The 18,732-nt window shown below is 37.6% G+C and overlaps 1 protein-coding gene across 9 annotated transcripts in view; it reads left to right on the top strand.

The window, feature by feature from the left end:
- DLGAP1 (DLG associated protein 1) overlaps positions 1-18,732 on the top strand; it is a 1,123,488-nt gene that overhangs the window by 781,465 nt on the left and 323,291 nt on the right. For all 9 annotated transcript variants that reach the window (XM_078153489.1, XM_078153491.1, XM_078153488.1 and 6 more), the window contains one exon: positions 17,429-17,646. In XM_078153489.1, coding sequence (XP_078009615.1) covers positions 17,429-17,646 — 218 coding nt within the window. The remainder of the gene's footprint in view (positions 1-17,428; positions 17,647-18,732) is intronic.

Raw genomic sequence — 18,732 nt, 5'->3', positions numbered from 1 at the left:
CAGTCATGACTGTCATCGTTATTACCACCATCATCATGTTCTAGTCCACTGCCCATCATATCGTAGATGAGACAACTGACATCCAGAGAAAACAAAGGTTTGCTTGAATTAATGATTAGGTTAGTTAGTCACAAGGTCAGAATTACAGCCCCGGTGTTCTATCCCCTTAGCACACAACAGGTACTTAATAAATACCTGTGGGATTGAATTGAGTATCTCACAGCACTGCAGTCCCCAGCAAAGGAATATCAGAGTTCTAGATCTTTGATATTTCCATTGTCTAAATATATAAAATAGATAATCTGAAAGAAAATAAAAGGTGAGAAGTTACCTGAGATAGTGGATTTTTGAGCTGGCCTTGGAGTCAAAAAGAACTTCTGGATGCAAGTCTTTTCTCTGACACATCCTGACTGTGTGACCTGAAGCAAGGCTGTCGACACCCCCCAGGCAGTTCTCTAAGACCATAAATTTCAGACACTACATGGATCAGCATCAACAGAGGAAGTATCTCGCTGGAAGCTGCCCACACTAATGAAATTACAGGTCTGATTGAAAGAAAAATGGGGGGGCACGCAGTTAGGTGGCGCAATGGATAAAGCACCAGCCCTGAAGGCAGAAGGACCTGAGTTCAAATCCAACCTCAGACCAAACACTTCACACTTACTAACTGTGTGACCCTGGTCAAGTCACTTAACCCCAACTGCCTTAAAAAAAAGAAAGAAAAAGAAAAAGAAAGAAAAATGGGCAAAATGTGACCCTGAGATATTAGTAAAGTGATTTGGGATATTTATAAAGTTTACTTCTAAATCCTACATTGTGTGATGAATCACTGTGGCTGCAGGTTCTTTTAATGGCCTCCAGATTCCAGAATTGAATCTAAAATCTATGTGTGCTAAACTAGAAAGCTCACCGTATTGGGTAAGCTACCTTGTGAATTTTAAGGTATTGATAACTAAAGATAGGATTATATTTTCTCTGCCACCTCCTTTTGATCTGAACACAAGTGCTCGGGATCAAAGGACGTAGAGCTGGAAGGGGCCTGAAGTATCGTCCACTCCAACCTGCTCATTCTACAGGTGAAGAAACGTCATGAGTGCCCATATTTTTAACATGAAAAAAACCTTTGCTATCCATCGAATGTAGGCCTTTATTTTATAATAGACCAAGTCACATGTGTTACATTGAACAATAAAAGCTTCCTATGGGGACTTGATTTTCCATCTTACCTGGTGTATAAAAATGGCCCAGCCTTGATCATAATATTTATCTACTTCTGGCCCACTGCTGGCTTGAATTCCTCACACACGGTGATGTACTAGCAAATGTTTAATAACTAGCTCTCCAGAAAAATACACACACATACACATACACACACACACACACACACACACACACACAAGTACTTGAGTGTGTATATTTATATTTATATATACACAAGATGCAATTTTAATATAACTTTAAGATTGATCTACATTGTTAACATTTTCTCCATCACTTTCTTTATACAATCAATAAAACAATGAATTAAGCTTTGGTTTATAACATTTGCCAATTCTCCAAGATATAAATATAAATGCTCACACCAAAAATTTAGCAATCAGCTAGAGTAAGACATTTGAGTGGGCTCTAACACACCCATTATTCACCCCATTTCTGAATGTTGCTGCTTCAAGGTCTTCCTTCCATGCGTTCTGCTGCCGTGGCTGCCCTGCATCCCTTACCTCCCTTTGCTGCCTCTCTCCTCAACTACGACTGATTTTTCAAGCTCTGTTGCCTCTCCCACTTCTATTTGATATGGCAAAAGACACACAGTACAGCTTCTGGCATGTAGAGGGTATGCATAGCAACCCAGTATCTTTAGCCCACTCTTACAGACCTATGTTTGCTTTTGAGGGGGTGTCTTTGCTATGGAGTTTGAACAGAATGTTGAAACAAATGACATAGATACCTATAACTAAAGATAATGAAAAAACATCATGTCGGTGTCTGGAGAAACCTCTGGCCTCAGCTGTTTTATCTTGTTTTAGTTATGCTAGTGGAGAAAGCTCAGAGTGACAGCTATTGTATGCTTTAAAACTTCAAAGATCTATTATTTCCTCTATGTAGAAGAAAGCTTCATGAGTTTCTATAGCCAGAAACACTCATCCCCTTGTGGCTACTCCTCCAGCAATGATCCCTTCCGCCCTTAGCTTGTCTAGCCTCCAGAATACAGACATACAGTCAACTACCCATTCTCCTGGCTTTTCTGGTTTGGCAGAACCTTTCGTTCTACTGTCATGAACTTTGAGAGCCCAGGATCATCTTCACCAGGAGAAGTTACCAAAGTACAGCTTTAGTGGAAGCTTATAATGTTAGTGGAAGTAAGACAGGTTTTATTAGAAATAAATATAAAGGGCAGCTAGGTGATGCAGTGGATAGAGCACTGGCCTTGAAGTCAGGAGGATCTGAATTCAAATCCAGCCTCAGACACTTACTAGCTGTGCGACCCTGAACAAATCACTTAACCCCAAATGCTTCAAAAACAAAGTATAAAAAATAGAAATAAATGTAGTAAACTAAGGGGTTTTTTTAATAATTCAATACATTTTCAATTCTGATTGGGTAGAGGCTATTTACAGTAATCAGACTGTGAGATTTTGTATCAAAACCAAGTTTGTAAAGCTTGGTACAAGTAAGACCCTGTCTTAGAGAACAAATTAGGTCCAAAAAAATAGATCTAGAACAAAATTTCTTAGGAATCCGAAAGAAGTTGAATCTTTAATCTTAGGGCTTCCGGGCTTAGACGGACCGTCAGAAATAACACTGAGCTTTTGAGGCTCCAGCATGAGGAAGAACAGATTTCAGAAGATTAGGAGCACAGAAGCCTGATTTTTGAAATTCTAAGAATTTTTTTGAAAGGGGAAGGAGATGAAAAAAGAAAGGAAAAACAAATTATAGATAAATCTCTCAAAATTCTGCAAGAAAGAGTGGTTCAATTAATTACAAGAGTTTGCAAGCCTAGTCAAGAACTTGTCTGAACCCTGAGACTTGGAATCAATTGACCTGACTCAAATTTATTCAACCGAGTCTGAGAGCTACTTAGGCATGGAATCCACCATGTGTTGACTAACTTCTGTAATATCTATATACCTCTAATGCAGACTTTAGCTTGGGGTGGGATTGGGGGGAGATATAGAACTGGTCCTGGATACCTTTGTAGTTCTCAAGGAGTTTACTGCTAGTCAGTAATAGGGTTGCTACCTATCCAGTTTTCATCCAAATTTAATCTTAGGATTAAGAGACTTTGAGATCTCTCATTTTAGAGTTGAGAAAATGAGAGCAAGTGGAATGTAAGCTCCTTAAGAGCATGGACCAGCTTGGGTTTGTTTTGTTTCATTTTTGTATAGCCACCATCTAGTGTAACGCCTGGCACATAATAAAAGGCACTTAATAAATGCTTGCTTAGGGGCAGCTAGGTGGCGCAGTGCATAGAGCACTGGCCCTGAAGTCAGGAGAACCTGAGTTCAAATCCGGTCTCAGACCAAACACTTGACACTTACTACCTGTGTGACCCTGGGCAAGTCACTTAACCCCAACTGCCTAAAAAAAATGCTTGTTTAGTAAGTGAATGACTGAATAAATGAATGACTGAATAAATGAGTGAGAAAGCAATAGTCAAGTCTGACACTCAAATCCTCTGATGCCAAGGCTACTCTTTCCACCATGCCCCATTACCTCTTAGTAGAGTTGGAAGAGATCCTAAGTTGTCCAAAGTCAAACAACTGGGGAGTGAAAAAGCCAAAATCAGATCCCAGTTCTCCTGACTTTCAGTCCAATGCTCTTTTCATTACACTAAGTTGCTTTTCTAGAAGGACAGTTCTCAGTATCTAGATCAACTTTAATCCAATTTTGTGCCTCATGCCCTAAAGCATCCACTGGAGCACTTGACCCAATAAGAGCACAGAGGACTCAATGAGGTGAAGGAAAACCCAGGGGAAAAGTGGGATAGCCTGCTATTGAAAGGCCTGCATAATCAGACTGGTAGAAGTAAAGGTATCTCAGAGGGGGAAAAAAATGAGGTGTTGAAAACAGAAGCTCCAGAACAAAATTACTTAGGACTCTGAAAGAAGTTGAATCCTTAGTCTTGGGACTTTGAGGCTTCAGCAGACCACTAAATGGAGGCCTGAGTAATACAACATGGCTTGGAAAACTGGATACTCTACTTAGGAATATAATGGAATAAGTTACTAATTAGAGATTTAAATGAAGTTTTTGCTTGATCTGTGAAATCTTAATTATCCTTGATCCTCAATTTCCACTGAAAATAAAGGGCAAAAGTTTATATACCCTCCCTGGAATTTCAGTTAAATTCAACAAGTATTTATTTAGCACCTAAAATGTGCTTGTCTAGTATTAGATCAAGCAATAAGCATTCATTAAATATCTTCTAGTTATCAGGTACTGAGCTAGAAGCTAAAGACACAAAATCAAAAATAAAATTGTCCCTGCCCACAAGGAGCTTATTTGGAAGGGGATGGGGGAAGGTGAAGGCCAGGGACAACAAATTCACGTATGTGTGTGTGTGCATGTATGTTTTACGTATATATACATACAAAATACATAAAAAGTAAATGCAAAAAAATTGGAGGGGAAAGGGGCCACCAGCAGCTGAAGGGACCAAGAAAGACTTTATTTAGAAGTAGCCCTTTAAATTAGTATTAGAGGAAACTAGGAATTTTCAGAGTTGGAGGTGAAGAGGAAATGCATTCTAGGTGTAGGCAGTCAGCGTGTGGGAAAATGTAGAAATAGGAGATGGACGCTCATGTGTGATGGACAACAAGTTTGGCTGGACCATAAAAAAATGTTACAAGGGATATAAATAAACTATGAAGTATAGTTCCTGCCCATAAGAAGTTAATAATCTAGCTGGAAAGATGTTAACACATGGGAAACTATCCAAAATGAGAGAGCATATCATTAAATGATTTATGTTGTTCTTGTTCAGTCATTTTTCATTTGTATCCAACTCTTCATGACCCCATTTGGGTACTAGATACTGGAGTGGTTTGCCATTTCCTTCTCCAGCTCATTTTGCAGGTGAGGGAACTGAGGAAAACAGGGTTAAGTGACTTGCCCAGGTCACATAGCTATTAAGTATCTGAGGCCAGATTTGAACTTAGGAAGAAGAGTCTTCCTGACTCCAGGCCCTATACCCTATCAATTGTACCACCTAGCTGCCCTGCTTAAATGAGTGTATGATATAGGCTAAAAATGCTACAGAATTTCAGAGAAGAGAGAGATCAACACAAAATAGTATAGTTGGGATAATCTTCATAAGTATAAGTATAATAGTATAAACTTAAAAATGATTATATTCTGAATACATGGAAAGAAGAGGAAAGCAGGTCTTCAGTTTTAATATAATGGAAGCTATATCTCATGCCATTACGTTGCTCTGGGTATGTAGGCAGCTAGGTGGCACAATGGATAGACCACTGAGGCTGGAGTTCAACTCTAGGAAGATCTGAGTTTAAATCCAGCCTTAGACATTTAACTAGCTGTGTGACCCTTGGGCAAATTACTTAACCTCTGCAATTTCCCTAACTGTAAAAAGGAAAAAAAAACCTGTAAAATAATAGCATCTATCTCCCAGAACTATTTGTAAGGATCAAAAAAGATAACATTTGTAAAGGGCCTGGCACATAGTAGGCACTATATAAATGCTAACTATCCTTATTATTAATATTATCATTGTCAGTATAACTTGGCTACTGGAACATTTGTATTCATTTTCTAGGATTAGCTCTCAAGACATTCTTTTATTTCAAATAACTGAAATTATTGTCATATTGCCACCAATTGATGATTCTCCTAAATAGTTCACCTAAAATGGAGCTACGAACACCTTTCCTTTCTTCTACATTTAAAAACTTAATTATTCTTTAAAGTAGCAAAGCATTCACATTAAAATAAGCAGCAAAAGAGGTTTATAAAACAAGTTTTAAACAAATAAATGGCTAAATTCAAACTAATACTTTTTGGACTCATTCTATATCTTAATAGGACTTAGCAAAACTTTTTATCTCCCTCAGTGTCTAGCCAATATTCTGCAATGTTTAATAAGTGGTTTTTTTAAATTGAATTAGAGTTTTTGAACCATTATCAATTGCAGATTATTCTAATCTGGTGTTATGCGCAGATATGATAAGGATGCTTCCTTTTAACTCATTCCAAAACCTTATTTTGTTGGTAAATATCTTCAGTACTTCAGATCAACTTGGCATCATTCAACCTCTAAGCTGTTTTTCCTGTCTGCTGAAGCTTTCCTCCCTCATAGCCTTGAACAGCTTATTCTGTACCATTTGAGGCTTTTAGAATTCACTGAAGGGATGGACTTTCCCTGTGTTGTAGTCTACAGATCAGCTAGATTTATTTTTGCTTCAATTGCCCTAAGCCTTCTCTCTCCACACTGCTAAAGAAAGATTAAAAGACAGAAACTAGCAAGCAGCCTTGTATCCTTACATTTAAAGATCTAAACTACTGCCTTTTTAATCAGAAGAGTGGATTGTTCTCCTTTTGTCTTCAAGAAATATCTTTTCCCTAAACAGATGTCTAGCAAATGTTAACTTAAAATTTACATACAGTAGTAACATGTACAAATCCATCAACTCACTGTTGGTCTGGATAACAGCCACTAATGCTTGCAATTTTCTCTGCTTGTTTCCAATTATAAGGCCAACCACACTACAGTCCCACTTTCAAACATCTTAGAAGAAAATTTAGCAATATTTTAAAACAGACTTCCAATAATTTCATCATCATTTTGACAGAATTTTCCATACTTTCATTACTGAAGTCATCTGTCTCTGACAAACATCAAAGCCATGATAAGGAGCTGCCAGTTGACTCTGAAGGCAGGGAAGTATGCAATAGTGTGTGAGTTTTTCAAGACCTTCAATAGGACAACATTCATTTTAAGAATGTATCTGTTAAGCAAAAAATCTACTCTGAAAATTATCATTTTTCCACCTAAAGTAAGTCAAAGCTGACAAACTCTTAGAAATTCAGTGGATTTGGAGTGAGAGGACCCAAATTTCAATCCCAACTCTTTCTTTTACTACATCTCTGATCCTAGGCAAGTCTCTTCATCTCATCTGCCTCCACTTTCGCATCTGTAAAATTGAGGGGATTAGACAGGATAGGCTATAAGATCCTTTCTAGCTCTAAAGCTAAGCTCCCTATGTCACATTCCTGTGACCTTGTATATTACAGATGCTCAGTGCCTGTGTGCTGAAGTTAAAATTACAGGAACTTTGGGGGCAAGTGACCACTTTGTCATAGAGTCCATGATAAGGAAGAGGAAAACTCTACATAGCCTGACATGCATGTTCAATTTTGGAAGAGCATATTTCAAAGAGTTCAAAGCAAAGCTTAATATTTTGAAAGGGAAGTGAGCCCAAGAAGGACAAATTCTAAAGACTCAAACGAAGTGACTCCTCTGGAAAAGAAGAAGAGGGACTTCCCAAAAAAAAAACTGTAATGTACATAAAATTCATCAACAAACTCAGATTCCAAAGATATAAATATAATATAGAAGGTAGTATTGGTAACTGAGGATGGATATAAAAGAAAAGAATGGTCCTGTAAGAAGTGGGACAGCAGCACAGGCTACAGTGAGCTGACAGTGAGCACAAAGGACAAAAGAAGAGATTTTTACTTATAGAAAAGGCAAGGAAGGACCAAAGAAAGGACAGGACCAGTGCTCAGGGTGGATGGGATGACGGTAATGGTGACAAGCCCAAACTACTTAACTCTTATTTATGTTCCTCCCTTCCACAGAGAATGATCTTTAAATTGGAAAGGATAGAATGAAAATGGGTAGCAAGGAGTAGAAAACCAAACTAAGTGAAAATACAGTGAGTCAGAACCATAGAAGCATAGAGTTTGAAAGTTGGGGGAATCATCTAGTCCAGAGATTCTTAACCTTTTTGTGTAATGGATACTTTTGACAGGTTGTCATAATAATGTTTGTTGCTTATATTAATAATTGAAGGAAATGGTGCATTTTAGTTAGAAGTTAGTGAAAACAAAGTTGTATTTTTCCTTTCCAAATTCATAGGCCCCACGAAGTCTCTCCACAGACCCCTCTTAAGGGACCCTGTGTTAGGAGGTCTGATCTAATCCAACTCATGGCCAAGAAGAACCTTGATTATGCTACTTTTCTTGAAGGTTTCCAAGAAAAGAGAACTCATAACTTCTAGAGAATGGTGATTCCACGGCTCTAATCAGGAAAGTTTTCCTTACATTAAGTCCAAATTTAGCTCTTTAAAATTTACAATCATTGGTCCCAGTTCTGCTGGCTAGAGTTGTACACAGCAACTACTTCTAAGTCTAGGTTAAATTCTAATTCTTCTTCCATACTACAGCCCTTCAAAGACTTGAAGACAGCTATCATGGCCCCCCTGAGTCTTCTCTTCTCCTGGCTAGATAGCCCCAGCTCCTTCAAGTAATCCTCATCTGATAAATAGGATTGAATAGAACCAATGAGTTCAAATCAGCAGGCCCATAATAACTACATCTTAGATTACTGAAAGAATTTGCAGGTGTGGTTTTCTTAGTTCTTAAAGTGATCTCTATGAAAGGCATTAGAAAGGATTTGGGGAAGATGACAGCAGATTGAGATCTAGAGGAGCCCAAATCTTGAGGAAAACTTTGAAAGTATACCAGAAGGAATAGTGATAAAGAAAAGCAAAAGGAAACAGTTCAAAGCTTCTCCTTCTAGTCCAGAACTACACAGAAAGACTTCTAGAATCCTGCAAAAGCTATGAAATAAGCCAAGTAGGTAGAAGGCAAAGTATGCAAGCAAACCAGACCCACAACAGGAGCAGGGACAGACTAGTGCCCAGCATATGGCCAGTGCAGCCTACTCCCCATCTGCTGTAAGAAACAAGGCCAACCTAGGACCTTGACAGGCTATATCCAAAGCAGTGTCTGGGCAGCCTGAGCACAGCCCAAAGACCAAACATTCCAAGCCTGAACCATAACAGAAACAAGGTCAGACCGGTACTGGGCAACCTGGTGCCTAGGCAGCCCTATCCAAGCCACAGCAGGAGACACAACAAGATAAATGGCCAGGGGAACACATGGAAAGCAAAATACCTAGAGTCTTACAGGAAACTTGCTATCAGCACAATCAACAACATCTGGCTGGGTCTAGAAAGGTCCCAGCAAAGAAAGGAGCTAATTCCAAGTTCATAATTGTATGAGGAGGACACAAAGAAGGAACCAAAGCCAAAGCCCAAGTTAAGCTACCAGGAGACACAGGAATTCCTACAGAAGGAATTCCTACAGAAGGTGGATCCTAGTCTCTGCTATCACATCCAGGATTGAGCAGGGTTCATCTACACCATCCAAGAGTACAAGAGGGAGCAGATCCTACCCAAACACAAAACCCTAATCCAGAAACTGACACTGGAGATATGAATAAAGAGAAGAGAATGATGAATGCAATGCTATGGACTGAAAGAAGCCTAGGAGATGTACCCAGAAGGGAGTAACACTACAATAAATCTAAGCAGAGCCTCAGAGAAAAGAGCATAATGTCCATGAGGACCACAGAGTAACTAGAAGAATTTAAGCAAGAGAGGAAGTAACATCTAAGGAGGAAAGAATAGCAAAGAGAATTCATAGCTTAGAACAGATGGCGGTAAGAATGGAGTGCTCTGAAAATTAAAATGGACCAAAGATAAATTAATGAACTAATAGAATGTAGAAGGATAACTGCTTGAATTTTCAATAAAGAAAAGAAGTTTGAGTCTATAAACTATAGACCAGTGAGCCTGACATCTATTCCAGCAAAAGTTTGGAACATATTACAAAGGGTATGTTTTGTAAGCACGAAGACAGAGAAAAGACAGGTCATACCAAACTAACCACATTTCATTTTTAAAATGTTAACTATACTCTTAGATCAAGGGATTGTTTTAAATACTGTATAGCATGCTTACATTTTAAATATGCAAAAAAGTTTACTATATTATACTTGTGAATAACATGGAGAAAAGAGTTAAATCACAGTACAGTTTGCTAAATTTGAAGAGGTTGAATGACTAGACCCAAAGAGTATTCATTAATGGGGCAATATCATCTTTGAAAGAGGTCTCTATGTGTAGTGCCCTAGACATCTTTCCTTCACTCTGAGCCACTTAACAATTTCATAATTGACTTGATAAAAGTATAGATGGTATGTTTGTCAAAGTTTCAGATGGCAAAGCTTGGCAAAATCTATATCCAAAAATAATAGAACAATAGATTCTATTGAATAAGGTGAAATTTAGCATGAGGAAATGTAAAATACTGTATTTGGGGTGCAAAAATCAACTTTTTCGTGAATACAGGCTGAAAAGATTTTACTAGTCAATAATTCTTGTGAAAAATGATCCGGGAGTTCAAGAAAACTGCAAATGGGGCAGCTTGATGGTACAATGGATAGAGTACCAGCCCTGGAGTCAGGAGGACCTGAGTTCAAAGCTGGCCTCAGACACATAACATTCACTAGCTGTGTGACTCTGGACAAATCCATTAACCTCAATTGCCTCATACACACAAACACACACACACACAAAAAAAACCTGTAGATGGATGTAACATGACAGCCAAAAAGTTAATGCTATCCTACAAAGCATGAAAAGAGAGTCCAGAACAAGGTTGGCAACAAGTGCTGCATAGAGCACATGTGTGATGCTGTGCTCAGTTCTCGGCACCATATTTTAAGAAAGACAGACAGGGTAGAAACTGTCCAGAAAAGGAAAGTAAATTGTAAGAAGACTGAAGAATATGTTGTATCATCTGTAGGAATGGGATGTTTAAGCCACAGAGGCAGCTAGGTGGCTCAGGAAGACATGAATTCAAATCTGGACTCAGACACTTACTAGCTGTGTGATCCTGGGCAAGTCATTTAACTTCTGCTTGCCTTAACCCGTTGGAGAAGAAATCATACGACTGATAACTAAACAATGAGGACAACAACAACAAAGCCTGAAGGAAAGACCTTAGAAGGAAAATGATGGCTTTTCAGACACTTGATCACTTCATACTTACTAGCTGGGTCACCCTGGGCGAGTCACTTAACCCCAACTGCCTCACCAAAGAAAAAATGTCAAAAAATGATGGTTATCTTCAAATATTTGAAGAACTGTCATGTGGAGGACTATCAGGTTTCCCCTCCCTGAAGGGCATAACTGGGAGATACGTGAAGGTGGCAGAGAGGCAAATTTAGTCTTGACATTTGGGAAATTTTCCTAACAATTTGCATTTCCCAAAGGTGAAATGACTTGCCTCAAAAAGCACTGGGTTCTTCCTTATTAGAAATCTTCAAGTAGGGATTCAATGATTACTTGTTGGGTTTGCTAAAGATGTGATTCACATTCAGTACAAATTGGAATAGATGGTCTCTGAAGTTCCTTCTAATGCTATCATTCTGTGATTCTAGGAGTTTAACTGAATTTGTTAAGATCAAATACTTTGCTGTTTATATGCTTTTCAGAAACAAGTTTCCTGTGTTGCCCTGGTGATTCTTATTTGTCTTCAGCTTAAAAATGCTAAATAACCAAAATAATCCAACAAATGGTAAGTAAATGAAATTTGTTAGGGAACTAGAGACGTGACGGATTTTCTAAAAGAGACAAAGCACCGTAAAACATTTTCAGAAAAGAATCCAAGAAAAGCTATGCAGTGGTACAGTAATCCTGGTAATATACTGAGTGATGAATGTAAATGGGTGAATGTCAAGCAGGAATGCAGCGAAAGGGATAAACCTGAAAAAAAATTCAAGAAAAAAATGGGATTTGCTAGCAGACTTCATAGTGAATGAAGGTAAAGGGAAATTCAGAGGTGATTCTTGAAGTTTCTATCCTGGAAAACATAAATGATTATAGGTCTACTGCCCAAAATGCAATAATAGTTAGAAACAGTAGCCAGTTTGGGAAGGAAGATGATGGGTTGGTTTTGTGGTGATGGAAGATGCTTTTACCTGATTCTTAATCTATGGGAACAGAAATACCAGCCCACACTCCTTAAATCTTACCCCAGGTTGTATTGGTAATACGCAAACCATTTGCGCACACAAGTAAGCATGTATAAGCCGTATGTTTCACTGATCATTAAATTTCTCAGCTATCCTATTTTCTGAGAAGCAAGCAATACATATCATACTCTATGAAAACTATCCCTGTCCAGTACTGCAGGCTGAGTGCAAGGAGAGACAACAATAAGGAATAGCATCATTTTATACTCAGAGGGGCAAAATTAATTGATGCCTTCTTCAAATATGACAGTCTAGAGGCAGCAAACACCAAGTATTTTGGAATGCGTCAGTCAGAAACAAGCTAAACAACAATGCTCACAAGAGCTGGTAGGATTCCTTTGATGTCAGAGGATGTCGTAGATTTATCTGTCATTCAAGGTTTTCTGTCTACTACTCCATCTTCTTTCTTGGGCAAGGGACCCAATCTGTCTAAATTGTATTTGTGGAACATGCCATTTGGGTCATCCTATAAGGAACTGGAGACATGTGAGAAGAGTATTAGTGAGCAACTGGAGTGAAAGATTAAGCTGAACAGGGATGTAGTCAACTCAACAGACATTTATTAAGTGCCTACTATGTACAAAGCACTGTATTGAGTGTAAGAGATGCAGCAATGACCATGACACAGACTGTGCTCTTTAGGAACTTACAATACACATGAAGAAATCATGAAAATAAATAATCATTGTAGAAGAGAGGTGTGATGAGCAAAAAAGAAACCCAGGCAACATGCTAGAAAAAAATTTGAGGAGGAAGAGACCATTTTTAGCTTAGAATGGTGGGAGGTGTTTAGATAAGGCTTCATGGAGGAGATGTCACCTGGTTTGGGCACTGAAGGACAGGAGGGAGATAAACAGAAGGAAATGGGGAAGGAAATCTGTACCCAGGATGGAAGGTGGTATGAAAAAAAGCACAGGGACAAGACAGATCAGGACAGAACAGGATTTGCATGGCAATCTTGTGTGGCTGCATTATAGAATATGGGGGGGGGGCTTTGTTTGGTTTTTTTTGTTGTTTTTGTTGTTTTAGGCAATGGGGTTAAGTGACTTGCCCAGGGTCACACAGCTAGTAAGTGTTATGTGTCTGAGGCCGGATTTGAACTCAGGTCCTCCTGAATCCAGCGTCGGTGCTCTATCCACTGCGCCACCTAGCTGCCCCTATTATAGAATATGTTAAAGGAAATTTGTTGTTGTAGAGACATTTCAGTCACATCCAACTCTCCATGACCCCATTTGGAGTTTTCTTGGCAAAAATATTAGAATGGTTTTCCATTTCCTTCTCCAGCTCATTTTACAGATGAAGAAACTGAGGTAAACAGGATTAAGTGACTTGCCCAGGACCACAGAGCTATGAGGTGTCTCAGGTGAGATTTGAACTCAGGTCTTCCTGACTCCAGGCCCAGTGCTCTATTCACTGAGCCACCTAGCAGCCCATTAAAGGAAATAGTAGGAAATAAAACTAGAAATGTAGGTTTGAACCATATTGTTGAGAGTTTTCAATAGCAGGACCAAGGTAAATGTGAAATTGTGCATTTGGGTTCACAATTCTTTTATACAAGTATAGGAGGAAATCATGAATAAAAACCATTCATGAGAGGCGGAACAGTATAAGAAGCAACACCGTAGTGTAGAAAGACCAAATTTAGAATCAGAGGACTTGGTTTGTCTCATAGCTTTTGCAGGATTCTATAAGTTTTTCTGGGTACTTCTGGACTGGAATGAGAAGTTTTTAGCTGTTTCTCTTTGATTTTTTTACTTTTTTCTTTTTAATTTGTGGAATAAAACAAGCATGTCCATAACATAGTACAATAAAAAGATGATTACACATGAAACTGCAAATCTACTATGTACAACTTGCTATTCCTTTCAAATATACAACAAAATTATCGTGTAAATTTCTTTTTTTTCTCTTTTTAATTCCTTTCCCCTTGCACACCCTAGAGATAGCTACCATTAGAGAGAAATTGGTACATATGTGTGTGTGTATATGTATAGATATAGATATAGATATAGATAAAGATATAGATATAGATATAGATATAGATATAGATATAGATATAGATATAGATATAGATATAGATATAGATATAGATATAGATATACACATACACACATGCATATACATATATATGTAAAATTGTTATATACATACTTCTATTTATCAGTTCTTTCTCTGGGTGCAGATAGTAGTATCTTTCTTCATATGTCCTTTATATTTATTTTGGGTATTTATAATAGACAACATAATTATTCACTCAAAGTCATTCTTAAAACAATATTGCTGTTACTGTATACAATGTTCTCTTGGTTCTGCTAATTTTGCACTTCATTGTTGCATGCAGGTCTTTCCAGGTTTTTCTCTAAAATCATTGAGCTCATAATTTCTTATAGCACAGTAGCATTCCATCATAATCATATACCACAACTTGTTCAGCAGTTCCCCAATTGATGGGCCTCCCTTCAATTTCTGGTTCTTTGCCACCATGAAAAGAACTGCTATAAACATTTTAGAACATACAGGTTCTTTACCTTTTTCCCTCATAATCTTTGGAAATAGACAAGATAGTGGCATTGCTGGGTCAAAGGCTATAGGTAGGGGCAGCTAGGTGGCACAGAGGATAGAGCACCGGCCCTGAAGTCAGGAGTACCTGGGTTCAAATCTGGCCTTAGACCAAACACTTGACACTTACTAGCTGTGTGACCCTGGGCAAGTCACTTAATCCCAATTGCCTAAAAAAAAAATTTTTTTAATTAAAAAATTTAAAAAAAAACAAAGGCCATAGGTAATTTGATAACTCTTTAAGCATAATTCCAGATTGCCCTCCAAAATGATTGGATTGTCTTTATCACTCTTCCTTTTGGTATACTCCTAGGTCTTTACTGGAAGATTTTTGGCTCCTCTAAATCTTAATATGCAACTATCCTCCTCAATATAGTGTAACTTGCTATCCTGGACAAGTCATTTGACCTCTCTCAACATTAGTTTCCACATCTGCAAAATGAGGAAGTTGGACTACATGATTGCAGAGCTTAATGTCTTAGTTCAACACCCAAAAAATTATTTTAAATGGTATTAATAGTATATTTTCCATGCTATCCACATCCAGAGAAGAACTTTGGAATATGAATGCAAATAGAAGCATACTATTTGGTTTTTTTCTTCTATTTTGTTTTGTTTCTTCTCTCTTATGCTTCCTCCTATTGGTTCTAATTCTTCTTTACAACATGACCAATGTGAAAATATATTTAATAGGAATATATATGTAGAGCCTATATCAGATTGCATGCCATCTTGAGGAGGGAGGAGTGGAAAGAGGGAGAGAAAATTTATAACTCAAAAACTTATTGAAGTGAATGTTGAAAACTAAAAATAAATAAATTAATTATAAAAAAGAAAAAGAAAAAATAGTATATTTTCCAGCTCAAGCAATATGATAATCTACTGTCTTCTGCATGGGTTTGACCACAGGTACAATATTGTCTAATTCCAGATACTTTATCTCAAGTAGTACATTGACAAACTGTAAAACCCACAGCAAGACAAGTGGGGTAGTGAAGGGCCTAAAAATGTCATATAAGGAATTATTGAAGGAATTGAAGATATTTGACATGGAAAAGATAAAATTTCGTGGTGGCATTACTATCTTCAAATTATTTGAAGGGCTGTCATATGGAAAGGGCATTAAATTCTGCATGGTACCAGAGAATATAACTTTAGAACCAATGAGTGGAAATTATAGGCGGCAATTTCAACCCAACATAAGGAAAAATATTATGATAATTAAAACCGTCAAAAAACAGAATGGGATGTGAGTTTCCCATCACTGCAAGTGTTCAGCGTTTGGATGACCATCTCTCTGGGATATTGTGATGTGGCTTTCTATATTACGTAGAAGTTTGAACCAGTTAACAACTAAACCCCCACATAACTCTGGTCAACATTTCTATGTGGATTTCTGGGTTAGTTCAATAGAGAAGGTGACAGAAACCAGGATAGTGAATGAGTTTAGCAAAAAAACAATTTTAGAAATTTAAAATCAGTGAGCTAAGGACAAAGCTTTGAGGGACCCCCACTATTTAGGAAAAGAGAAGAATAACTGTAGTCAGCAAAGATAATAAGGAACAAAGGAATAATCCACAGAGAATGAAACATAAAAAGAAAAGTTCTTTGAAATGGAAGCCAAAGAATGAAAAATGTTTGATGCATAGTACATAAAGGGGTAGGCTAGAGCCAGTGGGAACTGGCTCAGGGATTGCAAGAGTTGATTGTTAAATTTTCAGTGTGAGCATTTATGCTTTTGAACTTGGAAAATCCTTCAAATCAGAATTTTATTTATTGTTTTGTTGATTGTCTAGAATGAGGAAAATTATAATAATACAGATTAAACTTAATAGTGTATCATGTATACTTTTTTTGAGAGAGAGCCAGTTAAACATTTATCAGAATACCCTTGAATGCTTATTTCAAAAAATAATGTCAAATGCCACAGTGAAGTAAAGAAGGTTAAGAACTAAGGCCATTGGGTATGTTAAGAAGTTCAGCAGTGACCTTCCAGAAATTAGTTACATTAAAAGTGATGGAGGCAAACACAAGGATTCAGATAGCTAAGCAGAGAATGCTTGCACAGGAAAGGGAGGAAACTGGGGTCAACTGCAGGCTCAGTGGGGCCATAAGACTGATGGTGAAAGGGACCTCAGAGACTATCTAGTTCTAGTCCATTCCCCTTATTTTACAGAAAAGGAAACTGAAGCCTAGGGAGACTGAGTGACTTGTCCAAGGTCACACGAGTACCACGTATCAGAAGTGGGGGGTTGAATCCAAGTTTAATAGCAAAAGGAAGGAGAAAAATAGAGACAAAAATAGTTAGGAAATGGGCAAGGGAAATGCCATAGAAAACCTTCTTAAATATTAGTGGCTCTTAAATCTAAATGCATGGAGAATTCAGAGGTAACCACCATCCTCAGAGATGACTTTCTTTCCTGTGCTGAATATGTTACACCACCACTGTGACTTGTGTTAAATAGATAAAAGGCTGGTATAAATGAGTCAAAATTATGACTTAATTTTTTTTTCTTAAAACACTTGAGATTTAAAAACTAAGGCATATGGAATGTTTGCACATACATGTATGTGTGTGCTTGTGTTTTGAAGTTTTTATCAAACCTACTATAGCTAATATATTGTAGGTGTTTGAACTCTCCCAAATATTTGTGCTCAATGATAAAACTCTCTTTCAGTAAATCCTACCAAAATCCTACCAAAAACAAATCTTTCCTCCTCTCCTTCAGTTAAAAAAAAAGCTTAAAAAAACTAATAAGAGAAAGCCTTATAAGTGATAAATTGTGTTCATTTGTATTTAACTAGGTTCCTCAAGATGAGTGGACCGGGTATACCCCTCGTGGAGGCAAAGATGATGAGATTCCTTGCCGAAGAATGCGCAGTGGCAGTTACATCAAGGCAATGGGGGACGAAGACAGTGGTGACTCAGACACCAGTCCCAAACCTTCCCCAAAGATTGCAGCCAGAAGAGAGAGCTATCTCAAGGCTACACAGCCATCTCTTACAGAACTCACCACACTCAAGTAAGATGGCATAACCCGTAACTCATATAATACAAGTCAGTCTGGTACCAGCTGCTGTGGGAGTTCTGGATTCGAAATACTCAGTGAAAGAGAAAAGGGAATAAGGAGAAATGGGGAAAGTGGTGGCATGTTAAATGATGGTATAATGTACTTACCCATTTTTCCTTTCCCTGGGTCTGATTTCATGTTTATCCTGGTATCTTCAAGGGCAAGTCCTATCCAGACAACATATTATGAGTCATTAGCATTCAAAAAGAAGGGCTTGAATTTTTTTGTCAGATGCTTTATTATCAGAGACAAAAATAGTAAAGGGAAAGTGAGGATCCATATTTGGATATTTATTCCATTTCTTCTCCCTCTTGAAGGGACAAGGTAGGCTACAATGTCCATGCATTCCTACCTCTGGCTGGATGGATTCCATAAACAATAGTGTATATTTCAAAAACATAGACTGGATACTCTCTCAAAGGGCTTGAATTTTTAAAAGTGCTTATAAAAAGACATAAAATGTCAAGGTGACCAAAAGAATCAAAATATTTCCAGTCTCTAAATTGGTTCAGCCATTAAATCTGCATCTTCAAGATTCCTTGAGAATTTCAGTTAGTTGCAAAAATGTGATTATTCAGGAGGATCTTAAATAAGGTAGTGGTTGTTTTAGTAACTGAAAGAGATTTGAAAGTTCTTGAAGTGTGTTTCTCAAGTTTGTCACTTGACAGAAAAATGTATTTTTTAAGTATTCAAAAGTGGGGGTTTTTTGTTTTCAAAAATCCAGCTAAAAGTGGCACTCATGTCAGTTGTACTTGATACAAATGGAGAACAATAGTGAAAATGAAACTATTCAAAATCCTATTATTCTAAGCAAGATTTGGTTCAACTTGGAAGAAAACTTGGTGGGATTAAATCAGAAGTTTGATTCAGTGTTGAACATAATATTATCCACTGAATGCAGAGGAGAAATTCCATTATAATGTGAAAAACATGTTGCAAAAAGTGGCATTTTTTAAAATTACACAGAAAAGTGGTTTTGATGTAGCATTGTGGGAAAATATCATGCTGTACATTGGAGAAGAAAGTTTAATAAAAACT

Source organism: Phascolarctos cinereus, unplaced genomic scaffold (assembly GCF_003287225.1).
Source record: "Phascolarctos cinereus isolate Bilbo 61053 unplaced genomic scaffold, phaCin_HiC Scaffold_4;HRSCAF=312, whole genome shotgun sequence".
NCBI lineage: Eukaryota > Metazoa > Chordata > Mammalia > Diprotodontia > Phascolarctidae > Phascolarctos > Phascolarctos cinereus.
Note: the sequence above shows the minus strand (reverse complement) of the source record. Positions and strands in the feature narration are given on the sequence as shown.